The 14758-nt window shown below is 36.7% G+C and overlaps 3 protein-coding genes and 1 non-coding gene across 4 annotated transcripts; 2 read left to right on the plus strand and 2 right to left on the minus strand.

Annotated features, from left to right (window-relative positions):
- The first annotated feature begins 358 nt into the window (after positions 1 to 358).
- LOC105056482 (probable protein kinase At2g41970) lies at positions 359 to 4416 on the plus strand. Its single transcript, XM_019854303.3, has 8 exons — positions 359 to 711; positions 1073 to 1277; positions 2344 to 2597; positions 2706 to 2832; positions 2929 to 3202; positions 3492 to 3624; positions 3712 to 3798; positions 4009 to 4416. The coding sequence occupies exons 2-8, from the start codon at positions 1193 to 1195 to the stop codon at positions 4126 to 4128; spliced, it is 1080 nt and encodes a 359-aa protein (XP_019709862.1). The 5' UTR covers positions 359 to 711; positions 1073 to 1192; the 3' UTR covers positions 4129 to 4416.
- A 431-nt stretch (positions 4417 to 4847) lies between these two features.
- Positions 4848 to 4929, minus strand: TRNAS-GCU (transfer RNA serine (anticodon GCU)). Its single transcript has one exon. It is a non-coding gene; the product is annotated as a tRNA-Ser (tRNA).
- A 1145-nt stretch (positions 4930 to 6074) lies between these two features.
- On the plus strand, positions 6075 to 6702 carry LOC109506509 (uncharacterized). The gene has a single exon (XM_019854304.3). The coding sequence runs from the start codon at positions 6156 to 6158 to the stop codon at positions 6429 to 6431; it is 276 nt and encodes a 91-aa protein (XP_019709863.1). The 5' UTR covers positions 6075 to 6155; the 3' UTR covers positions 6432 to 6702.
- Positions 6703 to 7136: 434 nt separating this feature from the next.
- Positions 7137 to 13003, minus strand: LOC105056483 (serine/threonine-protein kinase GRIK1). Its single transcript, XM_010938700.4, has 12 exons — positions 12864 to 13003; positions 12405 to 12772; positions 12039 to 12113; positions 11880 to 11924; positions 11223 to 11297; positions 9832 to 9919; positions 9588 to 9712; positions 8525 to 8620; positions 8088 to 8154; positions 7869 to 7984; positions 7709 to 7787; positions 7137 to 7416 (listed from the first exon to the last, which is right to left on the minus strand). Exons 2-12 carry the CDS (start codon positions 12663 to 12665, stop codon positions 7268 to 7270), a joined length of 1176 nt encoding a protein of 391 aa, XP_010937002.1. The 5' UTR covers positions 12666 to 12772; positions 12864 to 13003; the 3' UTR covers positions 7137 to 7267.
- Positions 13004 to 14758: the final 1755 nt, after the last annotated feature.

Here is a 14758-nt window from a genome sequence, read left to right on the forward strand (position 1 = left end):
TGATCTATCTAATAAATAGATTGGATTTGAATTGATAGATTTTTAATCTATCTTATATGAATCTAATCTGATTGCCACTCCAAACCCCGGTCTATTGGCTGGTTGCTAGTTATTAGAAAGAATTTTACTCTCTCAAAATCTCAAAAAAAAAAAAAAAAAATTTGTTAGATACAGCACCCATGCCCTCCAATCAACACCCGCTCTCCTGCACCCTATCGTCGTACTTGCAGAGCGCTCCATGGGTCAGGGAGATGGTCCAAAATTTTGATGTTGGTTATGAATATAAAGCAGCTAAGATTTACCAAATTATAAAACAGCTTGGCGACGTGGGACGTGCATGCACGTCCGATTGGATGCTTCCTTGCTAAGGTGGCGGTCAGCTAGCGGTTGGGAGTCGATTCAAGTTAGAAAAAAAGCCCGGTTTTCCCGCGAAACGCGCGACGCCACCCCACACCTCTCTCCCTCCCTCTCTCTAACCAATTCCACCTCCTCCACTCTCCCTTGCCAACTCTCCTCCCGTCTAAACTTCTTTTCTCCCCTTTTTTTTTCTTTCTTTTATATTCCCTTCTTGTTTAGGCGGGGTGGAGGTCATAGACATTAGATTTTCATTTTATTTTATTTTATTTTTTCTATTCCTCTTCAAATTTTTGCTTCATAATTTTGTTTTGGTGACTTGGTTCAATATTGAATCATTCTGCTTATTGATTCTTGGTGAGTTTTGCATTCCCTTTCTTTATAGGCTGATGATTGTTAGAAGATTTTTGTTATGGCAATGTTGTCAAATTTTTGGGATCTCTATGATTCATACCTTAGAGACATTTCTTATCCTTTTTGGTTTCATTGAATTTTTGGGTATTATTAAATAGTTAATGTTAAATGATAATTGAGGGTCTTGACAAGTGGGTATCTTTTGCATTCTGAACCAATTAACTGGCAAAAAAATGGAAATTCTTGTGTGGCTGCACCCTTTTATTTTTCATGTTTTATGGGCTTGTATTGCATTGGAAAATATATAGTTATTTTATCTGAAAAAGGGATAGATATGGATAATGAGTTCTTGTTATGTTTGCAGGATTGATCCTTTTTCATGATGATGGGATTGGTTCTTTTTAAGTTGATCTGGTGAACAATTTTGTGAATAATTTGCGAAGGTGTTCATATTGTGGATTTTGGAGTACAGACAAGCTTTGACATGTTCTGCTGTGGAGGTGCCGAGGAAGAGGCCTATGGTCCACCGGTTAGCCAACATGCTGCGCCACCAAACCGAAATGCTCCAGGTAGAATGCCTCCCTTGCTTATTGGGTCATTTGCTACCTTTTGGAGTAAACTGTTTAGAACCAAATCAGATGTTCATTATAATTGAGACCAAGCTTGTTTTCCTTTATAAGGAGTTTTCCACAAAAAATTATTGACGATTTTATCACTTTAATAAAATCTTGGGAAAACCAGTACTTGTTTGTCATTTCTTGCTTGCTGTCTTCAAAAATTTGATGGATGATGCTGTGATAACTTGGCAGTTGTGATGATGTTTATATATTGAAGGTTCTCAACTTGGTTTTATTTTTGTCTTTATTTCTTTTGAGAAACAATGACTGGTGTTTCCTTGAAAATATAGATACCTAGATCCAAGCAACTAGAGCATGTTTTTTTTTTCCCTTTTTTTTGATGAAAACTAGAGCATGTTTATTGGAAGATCTTTTATTTCAATGAATGATGCTTTGGGGTTTCTTGAAAAGTGAGCGAAGAACTTATCCTCAACATAATGGCATCACTGAGATATAGAGCCATAGAGGCTGTTTAGACATTTGGTTGTCCATATAGAGACCATCTAATAACTTTTTGGGTATCAAGTATGTAATGTGGTTCTTGATTAGTGAAGATATAATCATGATAGGAATGCCTCTGACTGCAACTATATGACAGTTTGGGACATGCTTTTAAACTCAGAAGACACTCTTGGAATTTTCTGATAAATATGAGCCACAAGGTTACCGATCTTGTTCCGATATTCTTGAATGAACTGATTCAAACTTGGAAATACTGAAAAGAGCTCTGCTTGTGAGCTAGGATGGTTTTGCCATGGTATTTTGATCTTTTTGACATTACATTGTACCCTAATAATTAGTATATCTTTTATCAGAAAAACAAAACAATGTATCTTCATTTGCTTATGAAACTCAAATCTGGAAGTAGCCACAGTTGTTAGCTAACAGGTGCTAGATGATGAATGGTAATTGATAATGGCTTACATGGGTTGATTGGGTAATTGGATTGATTTGTATTGTGGGTTTTTGGAAATTTTAGATAATGGCTTACAGGCATCATTGCTGACTGATTATTTAGGTCATGATAGAGATCCAAGAGGGCCCAATCCCCCCAGAAGTGGTGCCCCACAAAAAACTTTGCCAATCGAGATACCAGCAATACCATTGGCTGAACTGAATCAACTAACCTCTAATTTTGGCCAGAAGGCTTTGATTGGGGAAGGTTCCTATGGTAAGGTTTTTCATGCAGATCTGACTACAGGAGAGCCTGCTGCTATAAAGAAGCTCGATCCTAGTGCCTCAAATGATCCAGATTCAGATTTTGCTGCTCAGGTAATCCTTACATAGCAGAAACTGTTCCATTATGCTAGTAACAAGTTCATGATTTGGCACTAACTTCACCTTAATTTGATTATCTCTTTCTTATCTTGGTCGATGCAGTTATCGATGGTTTCAAGACTTAAACATGAATATTTTGTTCAGTTGCTGGGCTACTGTTTAGAAGCAAATAATCGGATATTAGTATATCAGTTTGCAACCAATGGGTCTTTACATGATGTTTTACATGGTAGTGGATTGGTATCCTATTGATGATTTTGTACATTGTAGGTTTTGCACAATTATGTCGATCATGGTTAATATTATTGAAAATTATCTGGCACAGGGAGGAAAGGAGTGCAAGGTGCTGAACCTGGACCTGTCCTGAGCTGGAATCAAAGAGTGAAGATTGCCTATGGTGCAGCAAGAGGTCTTGAGTATCTGCATGAAAAAGTCCAACCACCAATTGTTCATCGGGATGTCAGATCCAGCAATGTTCTTTTGTTCGATGATTACGAGTCCAAAATTGCTGACTTCAATTTAACTAACCAGTCTCCTGACACAGCAGCTCGTCTACATTCAACTCGAGTTTTAGGAACTTTTGGTTATCATGCTCCAGAGTAAGCAGAACTTCCTCCTTCCTCCCTTTTCTTTGTTATTGATAGAAAGAGTAAATTTTGGTGAAATTTAGCAAATTGGCACAGACTAACATTTCCTGACCTTCATAGTTATAATAATGAAAAAAACAAACTTCTTATTTGAAGTTTGATCAAATGTAGGGTCTCCAGTATCTTTGTGCAGCAGACTTTGTGTAGCTTTCACTTATAAACTAAACTTGTACAATAATAAACTGTGGATGATAATAAAAAAAAAAAATTCTTCCATATTTCTTACATGGTTGTTGTACAGGTATGCAATGACAGGGCAATTAACACAGAAAAGTGATGTTTATAGCTTTGGAGTCGTTCTATTAGAGCTTCTAACAGGAAGAAAGCCTGTAGACCATACAATGCCAAAAGGACAGCAGAGCCTTGTTACTTGGGTAGGTTCCACTCTCTACAGTGTTATATCATCACTATAGTTATTTCTTCTTTGCTGCCATCTAATCTTGAATTATGTGATAATGTAGGCAACTCCAAGGTTGAGCGAAGACAAAGTTAAACAGTGTGTGGATCCTAAGCTAAACAATGATTATCCACCAAAAGCTGTTGCAAAGGTATCTCATTTTTTTTTTTTTCATTCTAATTGTGGTCTGAAGTGTAAACTACTTATTACCTCCAGATCTAATCTTGCAAGGCCCTCTATATCTTAGGAGGAACCTTTTTTTCTTCTCCCTCTTAATTTTAGCCCCTCTGGAGATTTGAAATCCTTGAGTATCTAACATGTTCAATGGATGCATATGTCTGTGTGTGTCTGTGATGTTCAGATGGCAGCAGTTGCAGCACTATGTGTTCAGTATGAAGCCGACTTCCGACCAAATATGACGATTGTTGTCAAGGCTCTACAACCTCTTCTCAGCAAACCGGGGGGAGACAACCATAACTGACCTCATAGAGCTGTTTTATCTTCCCCGTTATTATTGGTCATTTTACCATTTGATCCAGTTCTGTGTGTATCAAGCAAATTTTGTGGACAAAAACCGATAATATGTCATACTATATCAATGTATTACACAATTAACTAAAATAAATTAGAACTATTCTTCTTGGATGAAGCAAATGTTTGTTAAGTGGAGCACCGATTGTTTGTTTATTGCTGATTGTATGTAAACAAAACATTGTATCCAAAACAATATGGCAAGGGTATCTATTTGCGAATTTTATGTTGGTTCTCATAGTTGTTCCAAACACATGCTGCTTCACTTGCATCTAACTTAAACAAGCAGGTGTTTTACTATTTGAATAATGTTTGTAATAATAGCTTATTCATCTATTAAGCCTTGACATGGAGGCCGAGTTTGGTTCATTTTCTAATCAAATGAACAATTTATTTCGTTTGCCCATGTAGACAATGGACATATCTAAGTCACTATTCCAGCAGCCTCTTGGTCCTCATGGGTTGAGAGGTTGCAAAACTACTGTCCATCATCATCTTCCTTGTGAACCCCTCGTTTCCTCTGTGGGGATCCAATTTGCTGTTTTACGAAAAGAGAGAGAGAATTTATAAAAAAAAAAAAAGGAGGGGGAAAACAAAGGAAAAAAATGTGCTTAGAAAAAAGTTAAGACATGGTTTTTACAAGGAAATTTGATAAAAAGAAAAGAAAATCGTCGCCTGAGAGATTCGAACTCTCGCGGGGAAACCCCATGTACTTAGCAGGCACACGCCTTAACCACTCGGCCAAAGCGACAAAGACATTTTTTGTTTCCCTAAATTTATCTCTTCCTTTACTGCAGTCCCCCCTCCCTTCCACCTCGACTTCGCCGTCTCCCCCCACCATCGACTCCTACTCCCCATCGCCCAGGTGTGTGCATATATATATATATACTACAAACCAATTTCTCAACCAAGATTTTGGTTGAGATGTTAGCTGAGCAGTGCGATGACCACACAAGAAAAATCTCACACTAACTTGTAGCATAGCCGATATGTTTCAGCATCACAATTCTGCGTGTGAGATCTGTATTAAAAGAACCATGTTTGTGTTCAAAACCATGCGTACACCTAAGAAAGAAGATTGCGATAAATAATTTCCATTCCCAGCTGCTGAAGCTTTCTAAGCCGCCTGGACGGCTCTTTTTTCTGGTGTCGTGCACGTTTGAACGTTGGAAACCTTATCTGATGGTGACCCGAGACGCGTCTGGTCTATTGTCCACATCTAAGAAATTCTCGCTGGCGCAGACTTTTACACTCCTCGGACGGTTTCCACCAAGGCGTGCTCAACGTTTGAACTTTCAAGGTTCGGAGACGCAGTCCTATTTCCTGAAGCACCAAGCTACAACTTCGAGTCCAATTACTTGTACCATTTATCCTCAAAATGCCCCTTTGGATCTTTGTTACATATGTCGGTCACACAGTTGCATGATTCCATGATAGCTTCATTTATGTAAATATTAGCTAATTGTGAGTATCTCCACCTATAATCTAAGCTATAGAAAATTTCTACTTTTCCGAATTCATCCCAGCAACCACAATTTACGCATCCAGCCAATGGGAATTTATACAATTCGATTTCAGATATGTCCATTATGTCATTATTATTTATTATTGGTTGTTGCATTCCATTATGTGACTCATAAAAGATTGCTTGCAACACAAGAATAAATTGATAAACAAATATATCCGATATTTCAGTTACGCAACCACCAAATGAGATTCGTAGTCATGGTTTCAGATGATGCCCGTTGGAAGTTTGATAACGTCAATGCGATTATCAAAACACAAAGTCTTTTTTTTAACATGGGTATTTTTGGATGACAGTGATCCAGACTTCTAGCATGGTCAAGATAATTACTGCTGACGTGGTGAGAGCTATATAAGACCTCGGATGGTTGTCTCCTCCTCCTAACTCCTCTCTCCTTTGCATTCCAGGCTTCTAACAACAATCCCAGATCCTAATTTTCCATTCTGACAACCATGTTAGGCCTGGATGGATTGTTTTCCCAGCCAAGCGACGTTCTGTTGAAGGTGGCCATGTTTGTGCTGGTCCAGGCTCTGGTTTATCTCATCCTATCCAAGTCATCAAACATCTTCTCAACTACTAAGACGAGATCTCTTAGTTTCCGGACCGTCCGATCGGTGAGCATCCGGCGCATGTTGGCTGCTCTGTCCGACCTACCTCCAGGCGGTGAGCCATCACCTTCATCTTCTGTTTCTCCTGCCAGCAGTCCATCGTCCGATCACAAAGATTAACTCAGACTGGGATGGCAGTGGTTCTTGATAAATTTGGATCATTCAATTGGTATGGCCGTGTCCATCATTAGTTTGGAAGCTTTGATTTTCACATATGAGGATCACTTGATCTTGATATAGGTTATGTAGTTGGTGTCTCACATTTGTTATTGGTGTAATAGACATGGAGAAGATGGTTGGTGATACATTAGGTATGATGGAGATTTTGTTATTTTGATGTATTGAAATTGGTGGTAATGTAACTATTGATTGTTTCCTAGGTTGTATGACATAGAGTTGTATGCTATGGTCTCTTTGATTATGGATTTTTTCCCCCTCTCTTGTTGATTATCAAGAGATGAAGGGCAGATTTCATAAAACTTTGATATGAACATTGAAGATTTTGCATAAAAATTATTTTTTCCATACCATCTCTATTTGTTTAAGACATACACAGATACAAATGAAATCAATATTTATATCCTATTTCTTAACGCATATGGACATAAATAGGATATTTATGATATCTACGTATTCTCAAACATAAATAAATCTGATGTAACAATCAGATCTAGGCATGGCCATCCAAGAGTTTGTTCAGGCTAAAAGTTCAATGGCCTGGTCAGATTTTGAGCCAAGCTGGGGCTGAGTAAAATTTACCTGTTTGCAACTAATAAACATATAAAACATCACAATACCAAGATTTTATAGATGAAATATTTGTTACCCCTCCCCCTCCCTCCCTCTCTCCAACGGTTAAGATGGGCTAAATAAAGGCCAACCACAAGAATTTACATCAACAAATTGTATATATATTCTCTACCAAAAACAACATATATATTATCTATTAATATGCTTCAAGTACAATCAGTTTTTTCTCCTGTAGGACTTTCCTTTTGAAAGCTATTAAGTTTGCATCTACATGATGTCAAGTGAATTGGTCCGCAGTCCCTTACCACCCACCGATGTGCAGCTACAGACTCTAATGTCATCCTCTGCTTTGGATCTGCCAAGGAATTCAGATGAATTCAGAATCATTCCAGCCAACCTCTAATGGATAGATAAGACAAGTGCAGGGGCTGCCAAATTAACCATACAATACCAAAAAAGCAGTAGAAAATGTAAATGACCCCATCAAAATGGAAACGCTGCTAAGAGTTTTAACTCATTCAACAGTTTGTTCATTCCATGTGGAGCAAAGTTCTGAAAGATTTGAAGACTTCTAGTCCTCAGATAGATGTTAAAAGATTAAGGCCATAAAACTACCAAGTATAACATGGTCAACAACACAAACTAACCTTTGCAGAGAAGTCCTTGTAGTAAATCCTTAAGATCTGGATCAAGTTCCCCAGGGAGATATAATGGACTATTGAGTATCTGAAATCAGAAGAGTACACCCACAATGAAAAAATATGGTAAAAGAAACGTACCATCAAAGGAGCCCTAAGAAGAAAGTACCTTGTCATAGGTATCTTCTAGACAGTCCCCAACAAAAGGACAATATCCGAGTATCATACAATATAATGTAACACCAACAGCCCATATGTCCGCAGTTTTACCATGGTAAGTACTGCCTGCTTAGAAAACCTTCCAAACTTTAAGATATGTATGACCTGAGAGAAAACCCATGTGTTTTGAATTTCTCTAATATTTGAAACTGAAGGATGGATATCTTACCTAGACAACATTCAGGTGCCGTAAAAACAGGGGTTCCAGGTGATCTCCACAGCTCATCATTGCCATCCTACAACAAACACAGAAGTCAATAAGGCTAATTGCATACTATTGACACCACTGATGAAGATGGACCGAATATTCAATCTGAACTTTGACATAGAGAGGACATAAAAGCTGCATGGAGAAATTTAAATGAGCAAAGATCAATTATTAGGAGAAATTATATCTAGTGGCAAAAGGCTTGAAAATGACACATTCTAAACTTGTTCTCCCACAAAGGTCATCAACCTGAGTTGATGCTCATTTAACAAAAAAGCCACACAAAGTATAAGTAAAGCCACTAAAGAGCAAACAAATTCAGAATAGTCTTAAGTCTCGAGGAAAAACTTAGCTTTAAGCATATATAAAATAACTATAAAAAAAATGGCCTGAATTACCTCAAAAGCATGGCTAACACTGAAATCACCAATTTTTACAGTTCCACTACCTGTTAGCAAAAGATTTTCAGGCTTGATATCCCCATGTACGATACCCTGTGAACAGAAAACATAAATAAATTTTCACCATCAAATCACAGTATCTGACATGTCATTTTGTATTAATGCACTGACATTTTTTAATAAAGTTCATTCATATGTATGACCCTGAGAAAATTTTTCTCTATTTTATCTTCACATAAGTTTCACAGATGCGTACTTTTTATAATTCCTAATATGACTTAAATAATTATGTGTCACTTGGCTCAACTTCACAGTCTACTCAACAGAGCATAACCATTGATCATGGTTGTCAAAAAGATAGCATCTGGGTTTGTAAATTTTCACCTGCAAAAATTTGTGCTAGTTACCTATCTGTCTGAATTGTCATTTATATTTCATGGTATAACCTGCCAAAATCCCATTCTGAAGCAAACAATCTCTGCACTGTAAAACAATAGTGCTTCAGAATAGCACCAAAATTAATGTTACAATTTCTCCTCTGTTAGACCACTTGCCTTCTCTTGCAACAAACTGATTAACAATCTGTTATTATCCTTATCATTCACATTCTCGACTCCATGGAGATCATCTACAACCCACTCAATGCATCTAAAGCTCTTCTTAATGTATAATATTAGCCTCAATTAAGGATAATATGATTTTCCACTAGCTATATAATTTTTACCATGTGAGAAAATTGCCATGCTAGCTCTGAACTTAGCTTCCACTTTCACTCTGCCTTCAGAGTCAATATTGCTGTAACATAAAAAAATCTGGTTGCATATTAACTAGTAATGTCAAATAATCTTTGGGAAAAATTTGCTTCTTGAGGTGATAAACAAGTATTTCATACCAAACCCATTAGGTAACGATAGCTATTTGAATTATTCAAAATATGCACTGGTTATGTGATTAGAATGGTCAGATAAAATATTGCGTGTACAAATAAAAGGGAACTGCACGCCCCAAATTCACAAGATACTTGTACCTAAAGAAAATAAAAAGGCAAAGGAAAACTTACATGAGCATGCAGATAGATAAGCCCAGAAACTATGTCTCTCAAATATCTCCTAGATGTATTCTCCCCCAACCCACCACATGTCCCAGAGGCATCACAAATTGACTTGCCTTCCACATACTCTAGAACTACATGACAAACAAGCTTATGTAGTGAAATAATAATTCATAGGTACATATCCTTATAAAAAGTGCATTCAAATATGGCCAGAATGTAAAAAGTTGCAGAAAATGTGTCATCAAAATACCTATATAAAATTGATCTGAATCTGGATCATCAATCACCTCAATAAGATTGATTATATTTGGATGTTCTAATATCTTCATGATTGAAACCTGGAAAAGGATAAAAAGAAAACTGAATAACACCTTTAAAGCCCTTTTACATCAGAATATACAGAACAAAACTCATATACATGTGCATCATAAACTAGAATAGCTAGCAAAGATTTTAGCAAATAATACTAAAAATATGCATAAACCAAACAGCTGTTCCAACAAGCTATGCTGATTATGTTCCAAAGTTTATAATAGTTTTCTAGGAGCATTCCACATTTCATCTTATTAGTGCTTCTAAGTAGGATGGTCTACAGAATGCATATCAACATTTAGCATGTAACCTAATAATCAAATCTGTCAAAAAATGGAAAATACCCTCAAACAAGCATACACCGTCTTACCGTCTTAGCATTTTACATTGTCATCTAAATCACTATTTCTGCTTTCTGGCTCCCCTACTTGTTTAGATTTCCTGATGGTTTAATGTCAACATCAAAATATACAATATGAACTAAGAAGCTTCCAGATAAGTAACAAGAAGTGGGATCCATCTTTAAAAATATTAGGGATATGAAGTATGAGATATTTTGGGTCATATTTTGGAAAATAAAGTTGAAAGCTAAACAAGGTGTGATGTGGAAAATAAAGCCCGCAACCCAAATTACCCCGACTTTCCCATCCCCCTAATTTAAACTACTTACTCAATTGAGGAAGTCTAATAGTTTTAGGTTGCCACTCAACGCTAACCCATGTTCCCTCCTCCTCCTATAGCAGCTAAGTAGATGCTCTGCTCCATTTCCATGCAGCACATCACCTCTCTATGAGCAGTAACCCATCAAAATGGAGCTCCATCCCTCTCTCACTCTCTTAAAAAAATAGAAGAATACTTTTCATTTTTCTTCAGATCATTTCATTTGCCCTTTTTATTGTTTCTTTTTGGTTTTTATGGTCTCCTTGGGTCTTGCAAGGTGCCATGTTCATGACTGGTTTGGATATTGCTTTAAAAGATACAATCTTTCACTCATAATCTTTGTTAGCAAATTAGTCATATGGATATTAATGTCACCTATTATATTAGGAAGCTGTAGTGCCGACAACATGTACAACGGCGAATAACTACATGCATAGGCGATATAAAATTTCCAACAGGCATGGGAGTCAGAATGAACATCTTGCAAATTTGCATGTGTTATGGATGTTAGCTACTGACATTCATGAAGCCCAATCATTATAGCATGAACCTTACAACTTCATACTTAAGCACATGACAGCATTGTGGTTAAAAACAGAGAAAAGCACAGCGAAATTCAATGCTTTAGCATCTAGATGCAATCAAGTTAAAAGAGAAAAAAGTACCTACCTCCCTACGGGCATCTGACAAAGCTGTTTGAAAAGGAGTGACTCTCACTCTTGATAGCCGAGACTTGTAAAATGCCTGCACAGGAAAGCAAAGCAAAACATTATAAAAGATAAAGAATTATTTCTTTCATCTTCTTGTTGATTTAAACTCTTAGATCATGATTAATGACATGAATTTTCATTTTCAAGCTGCTATTATTGATTTTGCCGAGAGTTGTTAGCTCAGCTGGTTGGCATCTCTCTCCTCAGGGCTGGCCTTTGGGAATGTCACCTTGAAGGTGGAACATTATCATTGTATTGCTCGCACACGCATGCAAGCGAGTGAGTGATGAGAGAGAGAGAGAGAGAGAGAGAGAGAGAGAGAGAGAGGAGGAGGAGGAGGAGGATGAGGGAAAGTGTATTTTGGGCCAAATGATAGTGGGGAAATTAAGATTTCTTTACAACATCATAGAAAAAACAAGATAAAATTGTGAGCTTACAATGTGAAAAAGACTCTTTATACTATAACTCTTCTAAAGTACATGTAATAGATACATAAAAATATTAAAAAGCATTAGCAAAGAACATCAACAACTTCGTCCATCAAATGCAAATAAAAAAAAATTACAATTAAAAGAAAAAAAATTATTCACATTTTGATAAAAAATAAAATACATACCTTGACTGCATATTGTTTTCCATCGATACGGCTTTGGTACAAAACCTATCAGATCACATGCAAAATCTAAGTATCCTTTTAATGTTCAAGCCAAACAGTTTCCTAATGATCATTTGAAGATCCATACCACCCAACAGATCAAATAAAAAGAATTCATACCACTTTTCCATAGCTCCCACGACCTATAGTACACTCTCGAACATATTCATTTATCATTTTCTGACCACAAGCAGCCTGCACATATACATTGAACAAAAACATCAATATACTGGTTTTTCATGTATTCTAAAAGGACAGTATCCAAAGTTCTCATACAACTGAAATATGATACACCGAAACGGGATGAGCACTAATTGTAATTCTGAAACAAATTTATGCGGGAAAAAAATTATCAAGTTCTTCCATGCCCCTAGACTAAACTCAAATCCTAGAATTTCTCAACAATCACATTGTAACAATAAGTTCAAAAATACGAGACAACCTTAAAAAAAAAAAAAAAAAAACTATCAGATTTATATCTCATACCTCACCCCTAGTGATATGGGTGGTTTCCTTCACAGGGCTTTCTCTACAAATCACCCGATTCTTTCCCGGAACAAAAGGATCAAACTTTCTATTTCCCTCGCAAATATATCCATACGAGCCATCGAAATCCCCATTTAGAGTGCGTTCCTGATCGAACCGGTCGTCGAGGAATGGATCAATCTCCTTGTCGGGCTTACCCAGAAACCCGAAACAGCTAAAGCAACCCGTTCCCCGACTAGAATTGGAAAACAACCAGGACATTGGAAGAAATCCAACCAATTTCAAGGAAATACCAACAAGAATCCACCCGGAGGAATCCAAAGTAGGTTGCAGTAGATGGAAAATCCTCGTAGAGAAACTCCGTCTTCCTGCAAAGAAGAGAAATTAGGGATTTGAGAGAACCCTAGGAAAGAGACGATTTTTAATAGGAGAAATCGATGTTGGGGTTTTGGGGCGCACCTTCGAGGGGTGGTTTTTCTCTTTGATAAGTCGTTTAGGGTAAGTTTAAATAGAAGCCTCCTTTGTCCCCTCCCTCTCTTTGCTTTTGGGAACTGTACTGGTAGATTCCGTAGAATAATCGGTAGTTGGCCTGAGCCGGTTTATAACCGCCGGCAGTTGTAACTGTACCTCCTCGGCCACCAGCAGCTGCGGTTAAATAAATATTTCTTGTAGTGGTGACGATAGTTATAATAATTAGTATTATTATTATTAGCATTATCATGCTAATAAAAGCTGCAATACATCATGACGCATCTATCCTAACAAGTTTCTCGAAGCAAAAATTCCCAACACACCACGCCCCCACCCCGCCCTTCAAAAAAAAAAAAAAAAAAAAAAAACGTATTAATTTTCTAGCAAGAAGATATGTATGGTGATGAAAACACTCATAAAGAAGAATTTAAAGATCCTAAACAGTGACGGTGCCTGACATCAAATGCAGGAAGGATAAAAAAATAAATTTTTAATAAATTTTTAAATAAAATATTTTATAATAAATAATAAAGTAAAAATATATTTATATATATTTAAAAATATTATAAAAATATTAATAAATATTTAATTTTATATATAAATAAAAATAAGTAAAAAATATTATCTTATATCATCTGCAAAATGATTTTGATTGTGTAAAAATTTCAATAATCTCTTTCACATTAAATGTTAAAGAATAAATAAAGAGTTAAAGAATAAATAAACAACTGTTCTTTCTTTAAAAAAAATTATTATTTTTAATAAAAAATTAATATATAAATTAATTATATCATCTTTTTTTCAAATTGATGGAGTCGTAATGTGTATAAGATTAAAATATTGTGGGAGCCATCATATATATAAATATATAGGTAATAAGTATTTTAAAAATTTTTGGAGGGGACAGTGGCCCCCTCCAGTCCCTCTTACTTCAAGAGTACACGATGGTTTGAGGAAGGAGAGGAAATTTTTAGCAATTTTGAGAGATAATAGATATAATTTTTAATTATGATATATCTTTCTCCTAATTGGATCGGTTGTTGCTTAAATCGGTCGGAGTCGGAAGATGGATATCTGAAAACCTCACAGGGTGGTGGTGTTGGTACTGGAGAGACCTACAAAATAAGTCTCAAATCAGAGGTTGTGATTCTGGCGAGAACTCTCTGATGCTCAAGTCAGAAAAGCAGAGAACAAGAAAGTAGTAACGAGTTCTTTGAGAGGGATTCGAATGAACTTATCTGGATCCTCGGAGCTTTGACTATTTATATAGAAGGATGTCGGATAGTTGAATTGTTAGCTGTAGGATTGCACGATCTCGAGATTGCCGGACCGTTGGACATGCCAAACTGGACGAGATAATTCAGCCTTTAAATGCTCCCGCGAGATCAGGGGAGATAGTTACGTCAAATCTTATCTTATTCAGGATGGACAGCTGTCATGCATATCGAAGAGATACGTCGGCTGAACAGTTTAAATACAGATCAGATCTTGGGGATGCTTCAGCTCAGCACGGAGACAGACTCCTCAACTCATATGGTGATCAGCTGTTGTATTAATGTCCTGAGAGTTTGACATGCGTTATGATATAGCATTGATCTAAGGTGCCCATGGTAATCACCGTAATACTACCCTCGTACTCCTAAGTTTGAAAATCGGATGAAAGGAATACTCTAAAAGTGTCTCAGATCCAACACCAAGTGCTTATATCTTCATGCTTACTTTTGTTGCATTTAAGGTGGATGACATCAGCCTAATGCAACTAATGCGGACGGACATAATTGATGGGACCACTCGATGATGGTCTTTTCGAGGTTTTAATCATTTTGTGGTAGCCTTTTATTTTCTTTCTCCTTTAAATTTGCTCTTTGAAGGTGCGGGTAGCC

The sequence above is a fragment of the Elaeis guineensis genome, chromosome 13 (genome assembly GCF_000442705.2).
Source record: "Elaeis guineensis isolate ETL-2024a chromosome 13, EG11, whole genome shotgun sequence".
NCBI lineage: Eukaryota > Viridiplantae > Streptophyta > Magnoliopsida > Arecales > Arecaceae > Elaeis > Elaeis guineensis.

Excerpts from the sequence above, each read along its gene's own strand:
- LOC109506509 (XM_019854304.3), top strand. The coding sequence starts at position 6,156 with ATGTTAGGCCTGGATGGATTGTTTTCCCAGCCAAGCGACGTTCTGTTG.
- LOC105056482 (XM_019854303.3), top strand. The coding sequence starts at position 1,193 with ATGTTCTGCTGTGGAGGTGCCGAGGAAGAGGCCTATGGTCCACCGGTT. Across the intron at positions 2,598-2,705 it reads ATTCAGATTTTGCTGCTCAG|TTATCGATGGTTTCAAGACT; the intron begins GTAATCCTTACA and ends TGGTCGATGCAG. Across the intron at positions 3,203-3,491 it reads TTTGGTTATCATGCTCCAGA|GTATGCAATGACAGGGCAAT; the intron begins GTAAGCAGAACT and ends GTTGTTGTACAG.
- LOC105056483 (XM_010938700.4), bottom strand. The coding sequence starts at position 12,665 with ATGTCCTGGTTGTTTTCCAATTCTAGTCGGGGAACGGGTTGCTTTAGC. Across the intron at positions 9,920-11,222 it reads TGTCAGATGCCCGTAGGGAG|GTTTCAATCATGAAGATATT; the intron begins GTAGGTACTTTT and ends ATCCTTTTCCAG. Across the intron at positions 7,788-7,868 it reads TAGAAGATACCTATGACAAG|ATACTCAATAGTCCATTATA; the intron begins GTACTTTCTTCT and ends TTCTGATTTCAG.